The sequence below is a fragment of the Phaenicophaeus curvirostris genome, chromosome Z (assembly GCF_032191515.1).
Source record: "Phaenicophaeus curvirostris isolate KB17595 chromosome Z, BPBGC_Pcur_1.0, whole genome shotgun sequence".
Taxonomy (NCBI): domain Eukaryota; kingdom Metazoa; phylum Chordata; class Aves; order Cuculiformes; family Cuculidae; genus Phaenicophaeus; species Phaenicophaeus curvirostris.
Window position 1 is genome coordinate 52,200,610 of NC_091431.1, and position 26,478 is coordinate 52,227,087.

At 42.6% G+C, this 26,478-nt stretch overlaps 1 protein-coding gene across 4 annotated transcripts; it reads right to left on the reverse strand.

The window, feature by feature from the left end:
• Positions 1 to 13,894: 13,894 nt before the first annotated feature.
• MTX3 (metaxin 3) lies at positions 13,895 to 25,840 on the reverse strand. 4 transcript variants are annotated; one of them, XM_069880202.1, is made up of 9 exons: positions 25,731 to 25,840; positions 25,269 to 25,338; positions 23,196 to 23,272; positions 21,588 to 21,680; positions 19,751 to 19,933; positions 19,527 to 19,603; positions 18,524 to 18,681; positions 18,021 to 18,109; positions 13,895 to 16,614 (listed from the first exon to the last, which is right to left on the reverse strand). In XM_069880202.1, exons 1-9 carry the CDS (start codon positions 25,809 to 25,811, stop codon positions 16,504 to 16,506), a joined length of 939 nt encoding a protein of 312 aa, XP_069736303.1. In that variant the 5' UTR covers positions 25,812 to 25,840; the 3' UTR covers positions 13,895 to 16,503. The 4 variants fall into 4 exon arrangements, with proteins under 4 accessions (XP_069736303.1, XP_069736304.1, XP_069736306.1 ...); XM_069880203.1 differs by having other exon boundaries at positions 13,895 to 16,640; XM_069880205.1 differs by lacking the exon at positions 18,021 to 18,109.
• Positions 25,841 to 26,478: the final 638 nt, after the last annotated feature.

Sequence of the window (26,478 nt, forward strand, 5' to 3'; positions counted from 1 at the left end):
AAGCCAGCAAAACTCAGAAATACTTCGTTGTAAAACATAGCATAGGGCTTATAGTGTCCTACTCAATACGCCAGTAGCTCATGTCAGAAGTAGCTGTAGTACTAAGTAAGTACTATGATAACTCCAACACATTATTAATAGTAAAAGTTTAGTTCTTGAGAAAGTTTCTCATGCTTATATGAACCATAAAAACACGATCTCTCTTCACTGAAAACAAGCCAATTAAACACAAAACTTAATATCTGCAACAGTGACCAAACCTCATTCTGTATGCTTGCAATTTCCTGACACCATGAGAGGACAGTCTTCTCCTTAGCTACTCGAGTTCCCTCATTTCACCAAGTAAACTTTTCTTTTCTTGCATTCCAGTTGTTGTAATTAATTTGCCACCCTCTACTCAAAACTCTGTTTATCCTTTTCCTCCCACTTTTCAGAACTGTCACAGTTATCAGCTCAGCAATTTGCAAAGTAGATACTTGAGATCTGATGTCATCTTTCTTGGCATATGTTACACCCTCAAATAAGCTGTTATGCTGAATAATGTACCATATGTATATCTCCCAGGTCCTTCCAGCACTGAGAAGACTTACCAGTGTTCTGGTTGTGTGCCACTTAAACCAGAATTTTTGTTTGCACTGTGTAGAGCTTGCAAGTCTGGTGTTAACAACTGAGATAAAGTCCTCAGCTCACCCTTTTTTCTCTGCAGCATACTGCTCTGCCAAGAAAACCTGAAAAGGTTCTGGGAAAAGCCTGCTCTGATGATCTTTCAAAGAAAGAATTTTACTTATTTATATATGCCCAGTTGTCCTGTAAGTCTTGAGGTGCTGCTTTGGGTGGGATTTTTGGTTGCATGTGGTTTGTGTGAATGTAGGTTGGAAAGTAGAGTGGAAAGAAAATGCAGCAGTGAATTTCAAACTTCCACAGAAAACTCAACAGAAAGAGGTTAACAATCAAAACAGTCTTCCCATAAGGGTTCAAACAGTATGCCAGGAGCCTTCTCTCCAAAGAGCATGTAGAGCCACTTTCTTCGAGATTTTTTGTAACTTGGCAGGACACAGCCCAGTTCAACTTAGCAACAGTCCTGCTCTGGGTGAAGAAGGACAAGAAACCTTCAGCAGGCCTTTCCAGAACACTGTGGTCTCACCACCCAGGCCCAGGAGGCTGCAGACCATGACCTCAAGGAGGCTTGACCTGGGAGGGAAGGGTATTGAAGGAGCTGGCGGATGTGCTGGCCAAACCCCTTTCCATCATCTTCCAACAGTCCTGGAAGACTGGGGAAGTCCCACTAGACTGGAGGCTGGCTGATGTTGTGCCCATCTACAAGAAGGGTCACAGGGAGGACCCAGGAAACTACAGGCCTGTCAGTCTGACCTCAGTGCCAGGGAAAGTCATGGAGCAGGTGATCTTGAGTGCTATCATGAAGCACATGCAAGAGAACCGGGTGATCAGGCCCAGTCAACACGGGTTCACAAAAGGCAAGTCTTGCCAAACTAACCTGATTGCCTTCTATGACAAAGTGACTCGAATGTTGGACGAGGGAAAGGCTGTGGATGTATCTTCCTGGACTTCAGCAAAGCCTTTGACACAGTTTCTCACAGCGTTCTGCTTCAGAAACTGTCAGCCTCTGGCCTGGACAGGCGCACACTCTCCCGGGTGGAAAACTGGCTGGGTGGCCGGGCCCAGAGAGTGGTGGGAAATGGAGTTAAATCCAGCTGGAGGCCAGTGACAAGTGGGGTTCCCCAGGGCTCAGTGCTGGGTCCAGCCCTGATCAATGTCTTTATCAATGACTTGGATGAAGGCATTGAGTGCACCCTTAGCAAGTTTGCAGACGACACTAAGCTGGGTGGAAGTGTTGATCTGCTGGAGGGTCAGGAGGCTCTGCAAAGGGATCTGAACAGGCTGGACCACTGGGCTGAGACCAATGGCATGAGGTTTAACAAGGCCAAATGCCGGGTCCTGCACTTGGGGCACAACAACCCTGTGCAGTGCTACAGACTAGGAGAAGTCTGTCTAGAAAGCTGCCTGGAGGAGAGGGACCTGGGGGTGTTGACAGCCGACAGAACATGAGCCAGCAGTGTGCCCAGGTGGCCAAGAAGGCCAATGGCATCTTGGCTTGGATCAGAAACAGTGTTACCAGCAGGTCCAGGGAGGTTATTCTCCCTCTGTACTCGGTACTGGTGAGACCGCTCCTTGAATCCTGTGTTCAGTTCTGGGCCCCTCATCACAAGAAGGATGTTGAGGCTCTGGAGTGAGTCCAGAGAAGAGCAACAAAGCTGGTGAAGGGGCTGGAGAGCAGGCCTTATGAGGAACAGCTGAGAGAGCTGGGGTTGTTTAGCCTGGAGAAGAGGAGGCTGAGGGGAGACCTCATTGCTCTCTACAACTACCTGAAAGGAGGTGGTGGAGAGGAGGGTGCTGGCCTCTTCTCCCAAGTGACAGGGGACAGGACAAGAGGGAATGGCCTCAAGCTCCTCCAGGGGAGGTTTGGGCTGGACATTAGGAAAAAATTCTTCACAGAAAGGGTCATTGGGAACTGGAACAGGCTACCCAGGGAGGTGGTTGAGTCACCTTCTCTGGAGGTGTTTAAAGCATGGGTAGACGAGGTGCTAAGGGGAAGGGTTTAGTGTTTGATAGGAATGGTTGGACTCAATGATCCAGTGGGTCTCTTCCAACCTGGTTATTCTATGATTCTATGATTCTAAGAAGGTGACTCAAAGTTATCTGAGCAGGCAAGTTGGTACCACTGTACTTCTGCTCCAGCTGCAGGCCATGCCTGGGCCCTGGGCTCCCTCGAAATGACCTTGCAGGGAATGGTCCCCACCTGGTGACAAGGGAACAGACAGCCACTCCTCCCAAATGCCCATTTTTCACTGTCCCCAGAGACTTGAGCATCCTGTTTACACCCTGTTTCCCTGCAGCCAGCCATGAGAAGGGCTGCCCTGATCCCTGCACAGCATGCTCCCCACCATCTGTGGGCACATCTGGGCACTGAGGCAGCAGTCATGACATCGCTCACACCAAACTAGACACATGTCTGAACACTGGACACCTTTTCCACCTTCTTAAAGAGCTGTATAATCAGCAGACCCAGGATGTTGCTGTGGTGCAAGAAGCTGCAAGAGGTGCCACAGCACACCAAATGCCTGCTCAGAGGGAGCCTTTCATTTTAGGTCTCTAAAACATCCTATCTGCAGACAAATTTCTGTAATGTCTTTTCTTGGAGGAACTCAATAATAAGTGCACATAAAGTAGTGCTTTCCAATTGTTAGTCATGAACACAAGCATCAGTTCTAATGAGCCACCTTCATTTTTTGGCTTTAATGATTTTGCACGCATGTTACAGGCACCATGTGTTTAAATGAATTTTAGGACTTCAAAACCATTAAAAGAAACTGGAGTCTGATCACCATTGTGGTATCTGGTTTACAGTTAGGAAAATATTCTGTTTTTCCTGGATCTTATTTACACACTGGGAAAACACTAGGAACAGATGGTTTACTATCCAAGTTTTACAAGTGATTCAAACAGGAACAGGCACCCTCCGTGCTGTAAATGTTTATAGAGGCTAAGCATATTCAGCTCCTGCTAATCCCTGCCAACTGCATTAATTAAGTTAGTGGTGAGTATGGGGAAAAAGCCATAGGAAGTACTGTTTTATGAACATATTACATTATTCTACACAGTATTTAAGATCACAGCTAAATTGCTGACATTGATAAAAGAATTCCATGTCTAGGGTAGAGATTTTAATTTTCATGTTAGTTTATTTACCAACACCAGTGACTAGCAAAACAAATCTTTCATTTCATTTCACCCTGCACACGGGAAAGCTCTTACAACAACTGCTGATGAGAGGTGCTCTATCTGGAGTTGGTTTTTTTCTTAACACTAATCTATTAACACAGAGAGAAACATAATGGGAAGTTTGGGGGGTTTTTTTGCATAGTGGTTCTTTGGGGCAACTGAAAAACTATGTTTGTTGTTCCTGCTTTTGGCCAACAACAGCTAAACTTTAAACATCACCTTTTTCCTTGAGCAAGACTGTGAGAGAGAGATGATGGTCAAGATCTACAATGCTTGAATTGATAAGGAAGCCTAGGACCCCATTGTGTCCTACATCTGAAGTGCAAGCCGGCAAGAAGGTCTGTCTTTGTTCTTGACTTCTTTCTATATTGGATTTCTAGGTGTATTTTTCAAGTTCAGCAAGAGCTGTACATCAGCAGATATCAACAGTCAGTAGAATGTGTGGTCTAATAGTTCTCTTTTTTCTTGTTCAAAGAAAAAGGTCTAATGATTCATACATTCTCAGATGAAATATTTTCATAGCTTCTTCTCGATACCTGAAAATCTGAAAGAGCTTCATTATGCTGTTAAAATCAGCATAATGACTCATTTAATAGCCCAAACAGATCTGCTCAGAAATTACTATAACTTATGAAATATAAGGTATAGGTTATATTTCATTAGTCTGTAGGAATATTGACCTAGAGGAAAACATTTCATGTAAATAAATGCCACTAACTAAGAGCATCCAAGAAGCAGATGGAGTTTCAGTTTTGGAATTTGGAGAGAAGTGGTGTCAATGAGCTCTAGGTTGCAGACAGGCTCTGTTAAACAACTTTCATACTGCATTTTTTAAACTAAGCCACAGATGTTAGTGTCAATAAAATGTCCATTTGATTGTATACTGGTTGCTTATAGGGTTAGTGATTGAGGAGAAAAAATAGTCTTTTTTTCTGAGTTGGTACTGAAATATTATGATGCTCTGGTTTACTTTTAGGACACAAAACCTAGGCACTGATCAGTTGGCCTCATTTACATACAATAGATCTTTGTTTAGTAAGTATTGAATTTTAATATGACTGTTAACTTGACTTCTGGAACCTGAACAGAATCAAAGTGCATTTACTGCTTATGTTGTGACAGCTAGAATTTCATTTCCTGGGAAAATCTGCAGTCATTCTGCTCAAGGGTTGCCAAGAACTGAGACTGGTTGTTGTGACAAGACATCATCAGATTTGGCACTTCCACAGCAACTGAAGTTCTACTTTTCTTTCCAAACCCTTAAATACTTTAAAATACCTTCTAGAAAAAAACACTTCTCTGCCTCACACACTTGACTCCTCAGAAAGACAGTGGCAACTATATTTAGTTTTTGATGAAGGAAGAGGTTTGGAAAATAAGGCAAATAAAATTCACTCATGCTTTAGCACAACTAGTGTTATTCGAAGAAATTAAAAGGGCAAGTATTAAATCACTGTAAAGTAACAAGATAGCTGCTTCTATCAAGAAATAATTCATTTGTTTCCCTGTCTGAATAATTTTGTCAAAAGCCCTAGGTAATTCTTACCATTAAATGTTTTGGGGTAAAAAATATACTGTGCTAGTTCAAGAAACAGAGAACTTGTGGCTTAGAATATCTACCCAATATCTCTTTTCAGGAATCGACCAAAATTTCAAGTCTCCCTTCCAGTAATCTGAGGACCTTGTTTTGTGGCAAAGGAGTTGCAAAAGAATACACTTCTAGCATGAGGTGCATAGCACAACTTTGAAAAGTCAGGCAGTTGGACTACAGAGCGCTCTGACTCTCAGTCATGAATGTGCTAACAGGTCCTCTTGCAGGACCCTTTCTTTGCATTTGTGGACATGCTGCTTTATGCTCCAAGTATTTCTTTGATGCCAGGCTCCCAGTATGATAGCCATCTTCAGCTCTCATTTTGTAACTTCTGCAGTAATACTGTGAGCTGTAAAACAACTTCCTTGCTTTCACTATTGATGGATAGATAAGGTGATCCCATCAGCAGCTAGGCCCTCCAAGGGCACCTTGGGAGTCAATCTCCAGAGGTCACACAGCTGTATGTCAGTCTAGGAGATACAGAAGTCAGTTTCTGGAACACCTGGTCGCATTCACAGCCTACAGCTCTGTGGCTGAGATAGATAAAACTAGTACTCAAGATTCTTGTTTGTCTTGCTTCAGTGTACAAGCGTGTTGGTGACTGGATACTGAAACACAACTAGGAATGATGTAGGTAAGTCCTAGGTGCATATTGTTTTGCAAGGCAGCATTATAAACTGCAGGTCTAAGAAATAATATTGTCCCTTTCAAAAATCTTTCCTGAAGTTTTGTACCTGACCAGTGACATCAGACCTCATATCATTTTATTCTGAGAGCTAGACAAGAGAAATGCATCCATTTCTTTGCAAAAATACTTAGTTCTTTATATCCTCATCCACTTGGTAAAGGATAGCTTATGATAATCTCCTATTCTCCTTCCAAAAAGCAACACCTTACCAGGCACCTTCCTCCGAGGTTACCGGTAACTTCTTACAGAACTCAGCTACCAAGTAATTGTGAAGGTCCTGGAAAAGGATGAAGAGAAGAGGAGCATAAGAAGTGCAACTGCTTATGCCCGGTAAAGATATCCCAACTATTCAGTATTGATGTTTGACCTGTGACAGTACTGGAGGCTTCTGCAAAAGTGCACCAGGAAAAAATCAGTTTTGGAAAAACATGGGAGAGGAGAAACTGGGGGCAAGTTAATATGTCTGCCATCAGATGTGGTCAGAAGAAAAAAGTAGGCAAATTAAATACATCTTAAACTATTTTAAATTGCTCTTTATCAATTCTTTCCTGGATCTGTCACCTTCATGTGCTAAATTACCTAATTTTTTTTTTAATTGTCTCAAACTAAGTCCCATGGAGACATCGGGCAAACCTACCACTGAAGGAATTGTTACTAAAACTGAAAACTCTCAGGGAAGTTATTAAAACCAGTTCAGACAACATTAAACTGACTGGAAGACAATGCAAATATCACTATTGTTAAGAACTAGAAGCTAACTGCTTAATGAAAGTCAGATGGTTTGCATCCTAGGGGCAGCTTCCAGGAGCACAGCCTATTTTATTTCATTCAAAAGGTGTCCGGAAGAAATGTGGTCTGGTTTTGTTCAGTACTATGTGCTTTATGGTAATACGCAATTTGAATAATGCTTTAACAGAACAGCAGATGCAGGGAAACAATGCACTCTCTAAGGTTCACATAGCCTGAAAATTCAGAAAGCAGATGTCATTCTGTTACTTACTGTTTCTTTCTCCGGGTGTACATCTCATCATGCAGGAAATAAGACACTTGCCTCTATACCAGTGGACAATTTCCTTGCTCAAATGGTGAACAAAGCACCTCTCAGAAATGATGTTTCTTCTATGTTAGGCTTTGCCAGGCACTAGAAACACACAGGAATTCATCAGTTTGCATATCAGAACTGGGAGTTAGAAATTTGAGAGAGTGAAATACGGTCTTATGCAGATGCGGGCAGGACTCTTCTACAAATGCATGACATTAGTGTGAAGCGGATGAGGAAATTTTTCATTACTTTGCCAGATAAGACTGCAAGCTCATACTCTGTCAAGGTTTTCCAGACTGAAGATCACTTTAGAAACTTGGCACGTGCTTTAACCCAGCTCTGGAAACCAGCTCCTTGTGTTTCTCAGGAACACTCATTTCTCCTGCAACCAGATGAGTCTGTCAGCATTCTGGAGCTTCATTCCAGGAATCTGGCCCACTCAGGAACCATCAGAGAAACACTGGCAATAGTCAGTGCAGAGGATGGACATAATCTTGATAAAAGGCAAAACACAGTGGACAAATACTCTTAACACAGCCTACATTGACCGTTAAACAAAAGGCCTTGAAACTGCCATGGACTCCTCTTCAACTGTTTTCCTTTATGTACTATACAGCTTAGGAGAAGAGACTTCTGCCTCCACTTTCCTGTCACTGATATCCCAGTTTCTCTCATTTAATCTATGCATCAGGTTTGGTTCAGAGTCAGCATTTGTCATGGCTGTGGGTGAATTTCCAATGCTCAGAGACAAAGACAAAGCATCCATATTTGTCTCCTGTCCCACTGCCAACCAGTCATTAAATCCTAGGGCAAAAGCTGTGAAAGCCATGATAGGAGAATCCCAACATGTGGTGGAACTTCCCAAACCAAACCCAGTATGTGATTATGTGGATAGCTGGCACATTAGGTGAGATCACAGGAGAACAAAGTGGCATAACGACAGTGTCAAGACATACCAACATAAGCTAGAGGCCTTCTACAGCAAACTGACCTAAGTGTGACCCATGGCTGATCACACAGAAAGCTGAGCTGGTAATAACAGGAGAAATGTAGTTAATGCTCTATTCTTCCCACTTCTTCCACAGGGGGACTGTAACCCTAGCTGACCTTGTTCTCCCTGGACTCCTTGGTGGTATTTGATGTCTCTGGACAGGACTGCAAAGAGTACAGAGCCCTTGGAGACTGCTTTGTAGACCTGCTTGTTGCTGGAGGAGGTATCTTGCGCGTACTGTGCCTCCCACAAAATATTCTTCATTAAAAAAAGAAGTAAGCATCCTGCCTGCTTTAGTCATTCTGAGCATGTCACTCAGTTGCTATGCTCTCCACACTGGATGCTACCAATTGCCAACACCATTTCAACACTTAGTCTTCCCTCTGTGAAGACAGCTACCTGGCTTGGCTAAAATAAGGAGACAAGATTAACAGAATAATCCTTATGAGCTGCTGAGAAAGAAGATAGAACAGATGGGAGACTGCTTTCTTACCCCATGGAAGTCAGGGATACTTCTCAGTTTTTCATACCCCACACTGAGGACCCAGGACCTTTCAAGGACTTCGTGAAAAATAAGGTATCTCTGCCCACTGCAGAAAAGCTACAAAATCACTGGCACAGACACTTGCCTAGAGCTGTGGAGCAGCCAAAATTGGTTCTTATATTCCTTAATTGAGAGCAGAGCGCTGGAATCCCTCTCCCACATAATCACAGAGCATCAGCTATTCCAGGCAAATTTGTGCCTATTCCATATCCACAAGTTCCCTTCTCCCGTCTCCAAATACCTGTGTATGAGCAATCTTTCCTGTCCAAAACAGTACATTTTTTTTTTAGTATATATAGCTTTGAAAAGTCTGCATTTTCCAACCGTGACAGTTTCATCACAGTATGTGTCACTGGCTGTGGAGATGCTGCACTACAGCTCTTCCTCTTCCCCGTGGCTGTTGCTGAACAGTGGAACATGTAACTGGAGGAATTTCTAGGGATAACTCTCATTGTGATCACAAGTAAGAGCAAAACTCCTTGAGGAATCCTGACCTGAATGTATGCAGCCCAGTTTAACCAAGTATCAGCCTTGTCTTTAACAGTGAGAAGAAAAGCTTTCTCCTTTCCCTTCACCATCATACTCTTCAATGCAATGGTATTAAAGTTTGAGTTAAATCTAAGTTGAAATAACCAACTGCAGGAAAGCCAAAACCAAAAAACTAAAACAACTAGAATTCATAGGGAAAAAAAAAATCAGTCCTATTTTTCGAAGTAATTGCCTAAATAAAAAGTAATTGTAAGTGCTAAACCCCTGTAAGAACACGTGTAGGCAATAACAGCTCTTATAGAAGTCAACAGAGAGAGATGCATTGACGGTACTAGGGCAGACACAGGGACACTGTTTGCAGCACAGTCAGGACAACAGCCAGTTCCTCAAATAGCAAAAGGCAGTTCCCAGCGTGACCATTACTACCACTTGCACAATGGGTGCTGTGCCAACAGTAAATCAGCTGGCAGCAACTGATGGATGATCATTCACTGCAGCAAATTAAAATGCAAGTGAAGCTGGACTCCCACCTCCATCACTTTGAAGTTTGCTTTGGGTAAGTCATAGCTTTGCAGAGACTGGCACTTCTTTGTGTGTGTTCTCCCTCCCCCCTATAGGGTCCCAGAGACAAAAAACTTGAGGTGTTTGTGGGAATTGGCAGGCTGCCTAGCCACTCTTGTCAAAATGGCTTGGCAAATTTGAGCTGAACACCGGATGCTTACACAGGGATTGCTTCTATTTAATGACCCCACTTGATATCTAAGATATGCAGCTTCTCTGAACTCTTGGCTTAACTGAAGGACCAGGAACATTCCATATTTTTATAACTGCAAATCACCAGCAGACTCCACGTGCAACACCACTTTTGGAAAAATTTGGACCATTGACATTTATGATGAAAACCAATCCATTCAGTCTTAATGAGGGATTCAGTTTGAGGAACAACCTCATGCCAAAGGCTAATTTACTGCAAGATCTTACTTCCCCTAAAACTGCCAGTTGTCTGATCATTGATGCCCAGTCCCAGCTTAGCTTTTAGTGAAACTCAGTAAATCATAAATCTTGCTCATTCGGTCTTGCATTGAGGCAGACTGGCCTAACACATTACAAAAATCTCTTATTTATTTATTTTTTAGTTTGCCCACAAGAGTAGGATGACTGATGTAGGTAGTGGAGTGGTCTTTCACAGTCCCAAATGCTGTGACACCAGCACATCTTTAAGAAAACAGGTCAGTAATGGTGAAAGCAGATGTCCCTGATGCCTTTCGCTCGCTAGCCTTTTCTTACCTTCTCCTTCCCAGCTTCTCATTCTAAGCTGACCTGATTTCACTTGGGATCATTTCTGGGAGCTTTGCTCCAGGAAGATGCAGCAAATCGGTGCAGTACAGTGAATGCTGGACCTTCTTCTTCCCTTTTTTGCTTTAATACATCCCTGAGGTGGTGCAAAAATTCACCTGTCTTCCAACCAGCTACTTACGATAAAGAGCTCAGCTCCAGACTGTGCTGCCCCTGTTCTCCCTGATGCAGTCCATGTCTCCTAGCACAAGGCCAGTACAGTGTGGCTTGGCTTCTGCCCTGCTGCCCAGACCAGGACACAAAATAGTATGAAAGCATTAAGCCTCACATCACCATCGTCATCCCTGAATGACTCAGTCTCATCTAGGTGCAGAATGGCAGCACTGCCCAGAGGCCTGTATGCAAGACATCGCAGGGCGTATGGTTTGGAAGTGATTGAGCTGGGGAAATGACTTCTCACCCAGAAACCTGCCTGTGCTCAACCATCTCTCACCCCACCAGCCCACCCTCAGGGACTAGCACTCTCAAGTTCTGCAGGCAAACTGTCTCATGGGTGCTCCCTCACTTGCTTCAGGGGCAAAAGGCTTAATGAGCTGAAGCTGCCCAGAACTGCTGCTCAGCTGGCACACACCTAGCAGCTCCTGACAACGTGGGTCAGAGCATCCTTGGTGGCTAAAATGTCAGGAAAAGCCCAGTGGATGAGAGTGGCTTTTCCATCAGCACAGTTAGTACTGAAAAAGGACAGTGGCCAGGTCCTGAGTGGAAAACTCTGGACTGTGTGCTTTGGTATTTAACCAGCTCAACCTTCTGTGTGGCTCTTTAATACCATCTGCCACACTGAGCAGCCTGATCCTGCATCAGCTCTGTAGCAAGTGCATCAAAAATCCATCACCTTGCTGGCACTGGTTAGAATCCAGTGGGATTACGGAACGTTTTGCTGAATCCAGCTAACCAGGAACAGCAGACTAAAATAATTAGTGAAACAGCTCATTTTTACTGTGAAATAATACATTTTTTTATGCAGTGTCTTGTTAGTCAACCCAGCATTTAAGTATATTAGGGACTGGACAACTTGTGGCTCACAGAACGGACCAGCCAGATCTGAGCTACTGCATAGTTTGTCAGGCTAACATAAAAAGCTGGTCTGCATTTCCATATGAAAAAAAAGGCTCTGTGAATGGTTCCTACTGCCATGCCAAGAATAATACCAAGCAACAGAGGAAACCTACTCAAGCGAGCCTGGAAACCATTTTAAACAGGAATCAAATACAATTGGGTATTTTTCTTAATGAAATGTTAAGCCGCATTAGCAAAAGTGATGTAACTTCACGAATGTGTGTTTATAAAAGCCTAATGTAACAATATTTTCAGAGGGTGAAAAGATATTTTTAAAGATATCTTGGAGACAGTAAATAGTCTATATTTGTAGCAATTCATTGATACCATTTTTCATCCAGTTTCTTCTAGAATATATGTATTTCTACAACTCCCTCAACCGGGGAAAGTGTGGCAGGTGGGTGAGTTGCTCTGGAGATAATGATCTGCTGCTGGACACCACCTTCCAGGGGGAGGGCAGGGAGGAGGACAACCACCAACTGCCCTGAGAGTAGCACAACAAGAACGCAGGCGTATACCGTGCACCATGTTGTAGGTGTGTATGAGCCAAACACAGGCAGGGCACAGGAACAACTACAAAGCCACAAACAGAATCACAGAATCATAGAACAATAGAATGGTTTGGGTTGGAAGGGACCTTAAAGATCATCTAGTTTCAAGCCCCCTACCATGGTCAGGGAAACCTGCCACTAGACCAGGCTGCTCAAGGCCCCATATCTTATGCAAAGATAAGTATAAATTTATTTCCATTACCTCACAATCTGGGGCAACTCCAAAATGCAGACACCACAAAGCTTGGTCCCTGCTCATGACATGGGGCAGCTCCAAAATAGCACCTGGTCAGAGGAAACGCAAGCAGGAATGCAGGCATTGAAGACCTTGGTCCTTGCTAGGAAATGTGTGTAGTCTGCCATTTTGCCTGTATTTATCACCGGAAAGCAGAGTAGTTTTCCGCTGTGCTTTGATCTTTCTCACAGCAGGGCTGGAATCTCAAGCATGTTTTCTAGGATAGCCCTGAGTTTCACAAGCCTATGTTACCCAAACACAATAGGTTCTGCCTGTTGAACACCTAAGACTAAGGAATGATTAGCATGACTTATGTTTTTCTGCATCCTAGCTGCAGGGCCATTTGAGCATGTCCCTAGTTCCTCCTCACTGGTCTTCTGTTATATTCCCACAAGGCACATGCACAAAAAAAATCCCACAGTATTTTGAGGCTGCAGAGTTGCAGCACATAAAACAAGTCAGTTCTGCAGAGGAAGCAGGCTGCATACAATGGTTTCATGGCCTCATCACTGTTTGTTGGCTAGAAGAGCCCCTCTGTTTGCAGACCACTTGCAATCTCAGGCAGTGGAGGAAAAGCAGATCACCACATCAGATTTTCGCTCTGTAGCTGAGGTAGATAGTAAAGGCTTTCTTTACATTCAGCACAAATCCACGTTTTCAGGACTCAATTCACTTTGCTATTGTAGATATCTAATTTAAGGAGTCAGATCACACCTAGACCCCCACCTTTCTCCACTAGGTAGAGAAGGAGATTTGACTACTTCTGATGCAGATGGCTTGTTACTCAAACTGATTCCACCCTGGATATGATTAATTGCCCAGCTTCAAAACTCAGGCATACAAAACATTCCTGTAGACCAGTGGGCAAGCCCAAGCTGTCAGGCCAGGGATGACACTTGACACATAGAATCATAGAATCATAAAGATCGTCTAGTTCCAACCCCCCTGCCAACAGGCAGGGACATGTCTCACTTGATCAGGCTACCCAAGGCCCCATCCAGCCTGGCCTTGAACACCTCCAGGGATGGGGCAGCCACAACTTCCCCAGGCAACCTGTGCCAGGGCCTCACCCTCTGAAACAGGAATTTCATCTTAAATTCACCTTGGGCAAAAAAGTAAAAAAAAGAAGGAAGTACATGGCTGTGCAACCTCAATGGTTGTCTGGGATGGCATGCACCACTGCAAGCAATATCTGCAGTGATCTCTACCTCTGCTGACCTTTACCATCTAGTGAATGAAGTTACTCAGGCACTGGTTTGTCAAGATTTTGCTTTCACACAGGGCAAGGCTCACATTTAGTACAATTAAAACACATGTGCTTACCCACCGACCCCTTCCCAAAAGAGGCTGAAATACAGCACTGGTACCAAAGAGCTGTGATTAAAATCTAAAATCTGACTTGATGGATACACTAAATCATTCTGATTTCTAGTTCTAGCAGTCACCAGGTTTTATTTCTCTTTTTAACAGACAAGAAAAACCTTCTTGCAAAGAAAAATGTTCAAAAAATCTGACACGATCTCCATAAAAAAACACTAACAAAACTCCACTAAAAATCCAGAATTTTAATTTTGGAACAATGACCTTTCTACAAAGTGATCTTAAAGACTGAGTGTACATCTTCACCGAAGCAACAAACTAAGGCATATTCTCCATGGCCATGTTTACAAACTAAAGACTTTGAAAAGCTATGTGACTTAATCTCATTCAAACTTTGTCAAGATACAGGCAGTAAAAGCTTTAAACATTTGACTGACTTTCACTTGTTATGGACTGTCAATTCATATAATCACCATGAGTATAAGCTAGATTAATTTCAAATCACTGAAACAAATACTGTAGTAAGAGCATGAAGCTTAAACGTTATCTTAAAGTGCTCATTAGAAACCAAACATTTCATTTATAATTAAGAAATGTCAAAGGTATTACATTCCTTACATTGAGTCTGAAAGTACAGTATGTACACAATCTACAGTCTTGTCTTTATAAATAGGAAATAACTTATCTATGTCTCAAACATGACTAGCAGTTGAAGGGAAGTAGAAGGATTATTTCAATTTGGCCAGAAAAGGGAAAAAAAGTAGAACACTCATCCCATACATACAGCTACTGGAATTCTGTATCCCCAAATGCGGCCACTTTGGCCAATTTCCTTTACAAGCACTCATGAAGCATCTGCCAGAACGTTCCCAGTAGAGAATTACACCATATCTCTTGGAACAGAATTGCCTGGGTCTCTAGAACTGACAAGGCCGCTGCTAAGAGAAGCTGTAATGAGACCCAAGTCCTGTAATTAAACAAAAGAAATATGTACTGCAATGCCTTACAGTTTGCAGAGATAAAAGAACTCTGAACTACACTGTCAAACAATAAAATTTTGGACATGTTTTTATTTTAATTTTTGAATCATAGAATGACTAGGTTGGAAAAGACATCTTAGATCATAGAGTCCAACCATTTCTATCTGCCACTAAACCATGCCTCTCAGCACCTCATCCACTCATCTCTTAAATACCTCCAGGGATGGTGACTCAACAACCTCCCTGGGCAGCCTGTTCCAGAGCCCAATGACCTTTTCTGTGAAAAATATTTGCCTGATGTCCAGTCTGAACCTCCCCTGTTGGAGCTTGAGGTCATTCCCTCTTGTCCTGCCCCCTGTCACTTGGGAGAAAAGGCCAGCTCCCTCCTCTCTACAACCTCCTTTCAGGTAGTTGTAGAGAGCAATGAGGTCTCCCCTCAGCCTCCTCTTCTCCAGGCTAAACAACCCCAGCTCTCTCAGCTGTTCCTCATAAGGCCTGTTCTCCAGCCCTTTCACCAGCTTCATTGCTCTTCTCTGGACTCACTCCAGAGCCTCAACATCCTTTTTGTGGGGAGGGGCCCAGAACTGAACACAGGATTTGAGGATCGGTCTCACCAGTGCCGAGTACAGAGGGAGAATAACCTCCCTGGACCTGCTGGTCACGCTGTTTCTGATACAAGCCAAGATGCCATTGGCCTCCTTGGGTCACCTGGGCACACTGCTGGCTCATGTTCAGTCACTGTCAACCAACACCCCCAGTTCCCTCTCCTCCAGGCAGCTTTCCAGCCAGACTTCTCCTAGTCTGTAGCACTGCACAGGGTTGTTGTGCCCCAAGCGCAGGAGCCGGCACTTGGCCTTGTTAAACCTCATGCCATTGGTCTCAGCCCAGTGGTCCAGCCTGTTCAGATTCTGTTCAGAATGTTCAGATCCCGTTCAGAATGCACTGTAGAGCTTATAAAAAAGTAAGACAAAATTAATTCAAAGGCATAGGTGCCATATGTAAAAGCATACACCAGCCTTCTTATAAGGCCCTAACCAGTTCCTTCCAACTGAGAGCTGCAGTATATTTGTAGTCATGTCTCTTGTCCTGACAGGAGCTTATCAAACCTTTTCATCTCACTACCAGTCCCCTGTGATTTTGAATTAACAGTTTTGCAGCATATGGTTTTACCCTGCACATAGGTTAAGTCTGTTTCACACGAAACTAATGCCAGGTACCTGCGAAATGCTGGTATCATAAATCATTGTACTACATACAGCACTCACACTTATCCACAACCCCCCTTAAAATAAAACATGACAAGCTTTCAAAAAAAATGAACAACCTTAAAGCACAAGACCCATGAGTTCTCATGGAAGTACAATAACAAATACTTAACTTCCACTCACTACTTTTCATTCTCAGCTGCTATGAAAGGCAACATTTTATTTTTTCCCCAGACTTTTCATGATTTTGCAACTGGACTTCATAACGTTCAGAAAGATGCAGGACACACTTACATATTCGAGTAAAATCAAAAGCCATGAAGTAAAATAACAGTGAACATTCCACAAGTGGAATTATAACTTTTGGTCACCATTTCTGCTAGGCTAAAGTTAAAAATACGCTGTACAAAGTCACTTTAACATCTGTAGGAATAAGTTTTTTGTTTACTTTAGCCTCAGCTTAATGCATGGCCATCCTGAACGATGCAATTTCTTAAAAACACAAATAGGAGATTGTAAAGCTATATTTCTTCCCTACTTGTATCCATTAGCAGATTCTTCCCTTGCAAAACAACATTCACGTGAAAAAAAAAAAAGTTCTGTGGCGCTCAGAAGAGTTGAAGGCAAACACATGTGTACAGGCAACAGAAGCTGTCAAGGTGACAAACGATTCAATGGACTGCTTTCTTCTGCACCTGCAGCAAGTTTGAGAGTTGTCAGCTTTCGAGGAGGGTGCTGAGGACTCTTACGAAGGTTGTCATCCATCTGCAGAGAAATAATGAGAGCCGGATCTGGCAAACAGTAGAATATAGATTATGCAATTAGTCTGTTTGTCAGGACTGCCACCATTAATGCTGGTATGGAGTATTTTTTACCCCATTATTTCAGGACAAGCCAAAATTGATGCCTTGGTTCCTTCCCATTACAAAATATTTGCCTGTGTTAAAGCTGCCATACATTCCATTAGCATATGGTGCACCAAACTAGGACAAATACATGTACTTCTGCTCAAATATTTTGTCAAGGTTACTGAAGAAAGCAAGGTTGCGACCTTCTTCTAAGAGGTCAAAGTTTCAAATCCATAAAATAGCCAAATGCTGCTAGAAAGCAGATCAAAAGTCAAACTGCTAACATCAATGGATGCTTATGCACGTTCAGCATCTTGAAGAACAAATCTTTCCCAAATTAGAAATGTTGTGGAAGTGCTGGATGAATTAAGATTAGTTATATATTTCAAAAAGTGTTTCATAAAGAAATGTGGTAAGATCTTTTCAGACAGGTTAAAATTAATCTCCGAGTATAAAGATTCTATATTTTCAAAGAAATCAGTCTAAGGCCCTGTGCATAATGAGCTTTCAGAGTTCCTACAGAATAAACAGGATCACAGAAGACAGAACAGGGGAGATCTCCAGAGGTCGTCTAGTCCACCCCATTTCCTCAAGGCAGATCAGCTTCACCTAAATTACGCACAAGAAATGCCTATGTAACCCATTCTTTAAAACTTCCACACTTCAGTATCACAAAGAGGAGACGTAATTAATACCTAATGCTACATAAGCTGATCATAGTTAATGATCTATTTCCTACACCAATCTTTTTCAGGAAGAAAGACCTTCTCTCCTTCTAGTTAAAGTGTTTTGTCTGCATCAGCAGACTAATTCTTCACAAGTATTTTTCACCTAAGTTATATAGTTTTTGATAGGTGCTGAGTGACAGCCTTAGAAGCAAAGAATATAAAGCAATAAAAGCTAGATGTAGAACAAGCAGGAGAAAAAGTGACCGTAGGTTAGTGACTACAGCATTCAGCTGGGAGCAAGGACTGCTGATGATCCATCTTAACTTGCAGGACCACTTCTGAATTTTGATCAATAAATTTACTTCCTCCTTTGCTAGAATGTCCACCTGTGGAAAGATACCTTTCTTTTGGTGGTATGCACACTTGCAAGACAATATTCTTTTGATCATAATAAAAATACAATTTAAGTACAAGGCCTCATTAATTATTCTTTTCAAATGACATATTTTTCCTGCCTCTCTACACAAAGTAACTTCCTAGGAAAGAAGGAATTAAAATAAGATGTCCATTGTACAGCTGCAGTTGCCATGCAAGAATATCTGTGAACAATTAACCAAAATGAAGCAGGAAAATTAGAGAGTGAAGCAAAAGTAACCTTTTCAATCAAGTTGGATTCCTTATTTACAAGCTGTGTGAGTTTCTGCAGATTAGCATCTGCTGTATCCTGTCCAGCCGGAGAATGGCCTGGAGAGTGAAGGCAGAAAGATTAAGAGTAAAAAGGTATTTACGAAAGCTTTAAAATCCTTTAAAAAATAACTCACATTGGAGAGAAAGTGCATGCATTATTTTTACCCCAAGAAGAATTTAAACTGAAAAGCCAATCCGTGTAAGAAAAACAGAAGTACTAAGCACGAGCTATAGCATAGGTACAGGTGCATTATGCCAATGCGTGCCAGTCTAAAACTGAGTGTTAAGCTATGCTCAGAATTTTCAATCCTTTCTGCATAACTTTGGAAGTTTATCTACCTCATTTTCCCACAGAAGCTCTAGGGTAAACTACATGAAATCTAATTTTTCCTTGGTTCACAGATGGAATCCCGGAGTGCTAATCCAAATAAGACTGCACATGCTAAATAGAGGAGAAGAAACACAGCTTACCTGAAACAGTTAACCTGAAGTAGCAATTTAAAATATCATCACAGAATCGACACAGATTAGTAAGCTGTTTCAAATGCTCTTGTAATTGCACTCTGGGGAAGCAGACTTTATAAATTGGTGCTAGGAAACCAAACACAAAGGCATCCAAGGTGGTAGGCCTGGAAAGAGTGACAAAACAAAACATCAAAATGATCATGGTAAGACATTAAGACCTCTACAATGTTATTGTTTTCTGTGTAAGTTAAACACAAGTCAGCACAGAGAAGTCAGCTCTTCTGGCATTCCATCTCTTCATATCAATCTGGTGAATGCTTTGCACAAAATATCTACCAATTTCAACATCTCTGGAAACGTGCTGGCAAGTTAAAACAGTAACTTCAGCATTAAAATCTACTCATGCTGTCACGTGCACTGATAAACAAGCCACTCTAAAACACACTTCTGGCACCACACAAGCCAAGCTGCATGACAGCCCGTATCTCATGAAGTGGTCCAATTTCAGTGGCTAAAGGAACAGATCACCCTTCTTAGGATCTGTAGGTGCTATGTTGTTGGTAATATCTGCTTCCTCGTCTGTGCACATACCACAGGAAAAGGAGTGTTTCCAAACCTATAGCCTCCACCTATAAAGCCAGTTCTAACACCTCAGGCTTAGAGCATTTTTTGCTACATACAGTCACAAGGCGTGACATTCAGTGGCCAGAAAAGCATTATCTAGCATTCACTAACTCATCAAGCACTCCGCATTTTCTTAGCAGCTGTGGGAATCATCTGCCTCTGTGGAAAAATGCAGGATGAGGGAGACACTGTATTGCCTTAGTCCAAAGATGTCATTTGGGCCCTGTTTGCTCCTTCAGATTTACGTGAAAAGCAGAGTGTGAGACACAAAACTTTTGTGCAGCACTTTTAACGTGCTGGTTAAAAAAAAAAAAAAAAGTAAGTGTTCACAGAGCCATGTAGTACCTGTTTTATTAGTCATTAAAAAAAAAAAAATCACACTCACGTATCTCCAAAGAAAAACTGTGATGTTCCCAATCTCTTCGACAGGAGATTTAGGCACTCCTTGGCATCTCTGTATATCTGATGAGACACAAGACTGTCTAAGAGTCCTAGGAGTTGCATGGCTACTATGCACAGCATCGTTCATCATTTGGCAGTGTGCTAGACTGTTTCCATTCTTGTCTTTGACAGCACCAGCTTAAAAATTCTTTACTATACAACATATACCTGTGCTTCCACTTCAGTCAGACTGTACAGTGGGGGCCCTCCCCTGGTCAGCATGATCCTGTTCAGTGCTTCCCTGGACATCTTTCCAGGAAGATACAAACTCAGTGGGAAGGCAATCCTTGAGGCAAACCATGGCTTTGTCACATTGCAGTAATTTTCAGCCTCAATCCAAAAAGTGTGCAACTGTGTCAACATAAGGAAAAACATGACAGAAATTTGAGTAAGATCAGTAGACATCTCTTTAAAGTTCCCTGCGCAACATCTCTGCCAAAGAACCACCAGGAATTATTGTCATTTAAAGTAATCAGACTCCATAAAGAATTATACTAATCACAGACTCATAGAATAGTTTGGGTTGGAAGAGACCTTAAAGATCACCCAGCTCCAACCCCCCTGCCACGGGCAGGGACACCTCCCACCAGACCAGGCTGCCCAAGGCCCCATCCAACCTGGCCTTGAACACCTCCAGGGATGGGGCAGTCACAGCTTCCCTGGGCAGCCTGTTCCAGGGCCTCACCACCCTCATAGGGAAGAAACTCCTCCTTATGTCTAGCCTAAATCTGCCCCTCTCCAGTTTAAACCCTTGCTCCTAGCACTATCACGACAAGCCTTTGTAAACAACCCATCCCCAGCTTTCTCATAGGCCCCTCTCAGGTACTGTAAGGTTGCTATAAGATCTCCTTGGAGCTTTCTCTTCTCCAAGCTGAAAAAGTCTCTCAGCCTGTCCTCATATGGGAGACGCTCCAGCCCTCTGATCATCTTTGTATCCCTCCGGACCCATTCCAACAGTTCCATATCCTTCTTAGGTTGAGGATTCCAGAACTGGACCCAATACTCCAGATGAGGTCTCACAAGAGAGGAACAGACAGGCAGAATCACCTCCCTCAACCTGCTGGCCATGCTTCTTTTCATGCAGCCCAGGATACAGCTGGCCTTCTGAGGCCAACCTTTGAGTCTAAGAATATATAATTAAGGCAACGGCTACCTCCCACCTAAAGAAAAACAATGAAAACATTACATAGACCCATATGCTTATGCATAAAATCACATAAACACTCATGTTTATGTATCTGTACATACATACACATACTCATACACACACACACACTATTTGCAGAAAATACCTTACCAAAAAAAGTTGCAGCAGTACAGAATCAGGTGTGAACTTTCCAGAATTTAATTTTATTTACATCGTAAATGATACAGTGAATTAAAAAACTTGTGGGTCAGCTGAAGACACTAGCCTATGATATCATCTGGTCAGAATATTTTTTCCTCTACAAACTGAAGTCAAAGTAATTCAAGAGGTCCAGTGCCTGGGGATTTTTATAGCTCTAATGTACTTATACTAAATTGGTGAGGATACGTGGCCATGTGTTACTTAGAACTGAAAAACGAAACTACTGATGAGTATTTTAATTTCCTAAAGGTTCTAACTGAACAGTTCAAAAGGCTTCCACAGCTTCGCACACCACATCAGACGCATCTTACTCAAAGCTTTTTCAAAAGAATCAAATGAAACAAAAACCAGCCATAATACACTGTTTTAGGGATATTGTTTCCCAAAGAGCATCTAAAAGAAAAAATACAAGAGAAGAGCCCTTTGTGTGAAGTAATAAATCTTCCATAAGTTCATTACTATTACTTCACACCCCACAAACACAAAATTGTTTCCTTGTCAAAAGTTGTTAGGCAGTATTTTCAAAATCAGACTAAAAAGCAAATACATTCCAGCCATGACTATGGGTGAGACACTTCAATGTCTCTCACATCAAGCACTCTTATAGCATTCACTTCCAAAAATTTTGACCTTTATAAAGTATTTCTCAGTATTTACCAGAGCAGGAAGCAGTTTCTCTTCAAGTAGTGCAATATATGCCAGAGTATCCGCTCCTTGTTTTGCAGACAATTGATAATCAGCATTATATTTCTACAAATTACAAGAAAAAACAAAACATACTACAAATAGTGTTACACAGAGCTTTCCAAAAAGATGATAAATGCAACACAAAGTTGCTTCAAACTTAACAGCTATCAAGTCAGTAAATACAACGACATATTTGGGGATAGAAAACATGCACTCATTAGAACTTCCTTACTTCTTCAGGCCAACTATGTCAAACCTTTTTGCACCTCCCGGTTCCACTTTCACATTCTTAGATTTTTGGGCTCTGCTACTCCCAAGATAAACTTTGCGTCTGGTTCCCATTACTTTCCAAGTAACTGCCCAGTGATACAGAGGCCTTTTTTTTCTGTACTTAGGAATGTAGCATACCTCTGGCAAGCCACATCTTTATTTTTGAAGAAGCATCTGGCACTTGAGCTGGTGTAAGCACTAAAAAGGCAAGCATTCCCTTCTTTTGTTTTTAATTAACATTCTAAAAGTTTAGAAACTGGATGCTAGCAATATAACGAAGCAACGCACAAGTAAATTAATGCAGTTAGCACTGAGTTTTTCATTTTGACACTAGATCCTTCTAAGGTAAATTAGGAGTTGATAATTTTGGGGGGAGAGAGGAGATTTGCTTCATTAATTTAGAAACAAAGGGTCAATGCTGACCCTTAAATACCTGAAAACCAAGCATAATATCATTATACTTTAACTAAAAGAGGGTTTTTTTCCCTGATATTAAGGAATCTTTTGGCCATGGAACTTCAGAATTTTACAATTGTCTAAAATCTCATCTCAAATGGGAAGTTTTCAGATTCTGCTTTTCTCCCCCTGAAGATTTCAAGTGCCACCAACACGGCATTCATCAATCTGCCTGACTAGGCAGGAACTGAATTTCTAATGTAAAAGCAGAATAGTGGGCTGGAGGACCATCTTAGGAATAAAAATATGATTCCATGCTTTATTAGATAGCTTTATACTTCGTGGAAAAGAAGAAATTTTATAGTTTTATTCCTTGTGAATAAAACATTAAGAGATCTGCAAAAGACAAGCAAGAGTTGACTATGCAATAACATGACATTTATCAAGAAATATCTGCATTTTTACAGTACTAGCTTCAGAAAAACTATGTAGATTGAAAACAACTCTGTGTATTTTATCCTTAAAAAAAAAAAAAGGAACAAGGAAGGAGACAATTAGTCATTTAAGCAGTTAAAACCGCACACTTCCCAGACTGTGATATCCGAGGCCTGCAAAGCATAATGATAAGTGTTATAATTAAGAGCAGGGTGCTCGTTGAGAAACCACTCAATTAAGGCCAGTTTGTTGTCCTTTTCAAAAAAACAGTTTTCTCATGCCTGTTTTTAAACCTTTCACATATCTATCAATATTTCATTCAGCAACCTGTTACCCACCATTTTGAAATTTTCACATATGTAAGAAAAATAAGAAAGCACTAGGTTCCAGGTTTTCAGCATGAATGTTTCAGTATGAATGTATAAAGGGGACATGTACAACCACTACAAGAAAGAGAAAACAAGTGTTTTGACTTACCTGCTTTCTTAAAAAGTTTAGTATTTTTGCTGGCTGAGAAACAACAGTGTCTTCTGATATCAGGACTGGTACATCCCCTAGAATGCATAAACAATAACAGCCCACAATTTATATGAATGAGTTCTAACCCAATTAGGAAGTAATCAGTCATGTCACCTACTCTTCTCTTCTCTACAGCATCTTCTGATCTTCCTAACGTGTATGCATAACTAAGTTTTACACAGCAGGGGATTTCCACCAAGGTCACAAACACCTTTAGTTATTGTGGCCTTCACTAACAACAACACACAAAAAAAAGGCCCACCTCAAATCAGACCAAAGCCAACATCTTCTGCTAGACACCTGATACTTCAAGAACCAGGCTATCTGTCTGGATTTCAGATGTTCAGATTCAGACAAAGATTCCAGCCCAGTACAACTGCCCTCTCAAGTCATTCACCTCTGTGCCGTTCCTTTTTTTAACTCCAATTTTTCCCTGCCCTTCCCCTCCAAATCCATTTTAACCACCTGTTTTCTCTAGCCTACCTAGAATCACTGCATCACCATCAACTATTCTGGAACCAAGTATTTCCCTCATATCAGAGGCCTACTGTTCAGCCTTTATTCATCAGATTGCATAACCAAAGACTGCAGAGTGCAAAATCTTTGTAGCAGGAATGATCTTGTAGCACATTCACAACATAACTGCCACAATGAGCCTAACATGACTGTGCTGCTAAATATTACTGAAATACAAATCATCAGCAGCACTGACTATTTGGAATATTTTTTCTTTTAGATATAATGTATTTTGGCTATGAAGAAAGCTGCTGAACTTTTGGCAAGTACACTCACTTTGGCCTTGGTATCTTCTACTAACAGAAAACAATACACTGAGAAGCAAGAGTTGCGAAGGGGCAATCTCTGCATGGAAACAATAACACCTAAACCCATGATATGGTTAAATGCAAATGACAGAGTACTTTGATCCTACAGTGATTTTACCTCTCTGGAACACACAAAGACAATAACTTAAGTGCTGAGCAAACAAATAAGCAGCGAGTAGAATAAACTAACTCAAAGAAGTCCTCTCTGATACCTTATCTTCAACTTCCCTGGCAAGTAGGTTGTTAGTCACCTTTTCCGACTCCATCTCTCTAACAAAGCACATTTGGCGCACACTCATCCCAGCTGGTGCAAGTTAAGACTCTTTGAGGCATACATTCCACTTCCAACTGTACCAGCCCATTAAATTCTCTATAACTAAAGAACACTATTTCCATACATGAGACATATAAATATGCAAAGTGGAAAAAGCTTAAAATTTTGCTTCTGCTATACCGTCAATTTAGATTGCCTGACAGAAACAAGTATGTGCTTGGCACCACTGCTTTGTTGACTGTCTGCTCTTTCGCCTATGTACATTTTAATTAAGTGTTCTTTGAGGCACTTTATTTATGCCTTCCACTATTTTATTCCACAAATTCATCACACTTGGACCTTGTCCAGTCATTTATTGATGCATTGTGAAAACAGGTAGCCCCCATTGTGGTGGGTCACACACTCAGAAACACAAAACCAAATTCATAGAATCAAAGAATGACTAGGTTGGAAAAGATCTCTTAGATCATCAAGTCCAACCATTCCTATCTGCCACTAAACCATGAGCTTGAGTATCTCGGCTACTGGTCTTTTAAAGACCTCCAGGGATGGTGACTCAACCACCTCCCTGGGCATCCTCTGCTAGTGCCTGATGAACCTCTCTGTGAAAATTTTTTTCCTGATGTCCAGCCTGAAGCTCCCCTGGTGGAGCTTGAGGCCATTACCTCTTGTCCTGTCTCCTGTCACTTGGGAGATGAGGCCAGCACCCACCTTTCCACAACTTCCTTTCAGGCACCTCCAGAGAGCACTAAGGTCTCCCTTCAACCTCCTCTTCTCAAGGATAAACAACCCCAGCCATCTCAGCCACCCCTCCAGCCCCTTCACCAGCTTTGTTGCTTTTCTTTGGACATGCTCCAGAAACAACACGGAAACTGGAACGTGCATTAAGTACATGGCCATGATTTAAAATATTAAAACTGCAAAGACTGTTACCTTTTGGAACTCTCCAAGAGTTATTTATAGTATTCACTGTCAGGGGAGCACCAGAAAATTTGGCGTAAGCCTGCAATAAAGATGGGGGGGAGGAATCCAGTCACTATGTGTAAGAGAAATCACAGAATCACCAGGCTGGACAAGACCTCTGAGAGCACCAAACCCTGCCCACTACTGAGCTCTCAACCCATGCAGCTTTTAAACACCTCCAGGGACAGTGACTCAATCACCTGCTTGGGCAGCCCGTTCCAGCGCCCGATAACCCTCGCGGTGAAGAATTTTTTCCTCATGTCGCACCTTAACGCCCTCTGGCACCACTGCAAGGCAGCGCTTTAGCAGCTGTTCTGTAGAGCCCCGCGGCCTCCGCTCCCGGGCGGCGCCGGAGCCCCGGGACAGCGCAGGTGGTAGGGTCCCTCCTCCTCTTCCTTCCTCCCCCCCGCCACCCCGTCCCGTGGCGGTTACCATGACGGTGAGCGACTCCGGGTGCAGGGACGGCAGCCCCCAGTCGCCCCCCCAGCACCTCAGCTCCATGGGGGCCGCCATCTTGTCCGCGCGCCTCCCGCGGCCCGCGCGCCGCCGCGGGGAGGGACGGGGGGAGGGAGGGGGCGGGGAGCGCGCGCGGGAGGGGGTCTCGCGCCTCCCCCGCCTCCCCCAGCTCCGGGGTGGGTTGCTGCACGATTTGCGAGGCAGAGCAGAGCTCGGCGGGGGCATCTCCCGTCCTCAGCGACATTCAGCACCTTTCTCACTCTCCAAGGAGTGTCTAATGTGACTGTGAACTCCGCAACAGTCACATCTCTTGGAGCTTTGGAGCCAGCCCGGCCCGACCTTGCCTTTGGGACAGGGAGAGGCTGCGAATAGGTGATCACAGGAGAAAATGCATCTGCTCAGCACAGGCCACACTGCACACAAAGCGCTGTCATCGTCAAAGAATGAACAGTGCCTGGAAAACCACTATTTGAAAGAAAACATGCTGTCAGAGAGATGTTCTGTCTAACTTTTTAAAAATAAGGAAGGAATAAATCATGTTCAGGGAAAGAATTAGCTTAAGCGAGAAGGAGAAGGAGAAGGAGAGGGAGAAGGAGAGGGAGAAGGAGGAGAAAGAGGAGGAGGAAGAAAAAGGAGGAGAAAGAGACAAGGAAAAAGAGAAGGAGAAAGAGAAGAGGAGGAAGAAGGAGGAGAAAGAGGAGGAGGAAGAATAAGGAGGAGAAAG

What these genes read in the sequence shown, in the direction of transcription:
- MTX3 (XM_069880202.1), bottom strand. Translation starts at nt 25,811, where the DNA reads ATGGCGGCCCCCATGGAGCTGAGGTGCTGGGGGGGCGACTGGGGGCTG. An exon ending in TAAACTTTTTAAGAAAGCAG is followed by an intron (nt 21,681 to 23,195) that starts GTAAGTCAAAAC and finishes TGTAATTTGTAG; the next exon opens with AAATATAATGCTGATTATCA. An exon ending in AGAAACTGCTTCCTGCTCTG is followed by an intron (nt 19,934 to 21,587) that starts GTAAATACTGAG and finishes ATGTTGACACAG; the next exon opens with TTGCACACTTTTTGGATTGA.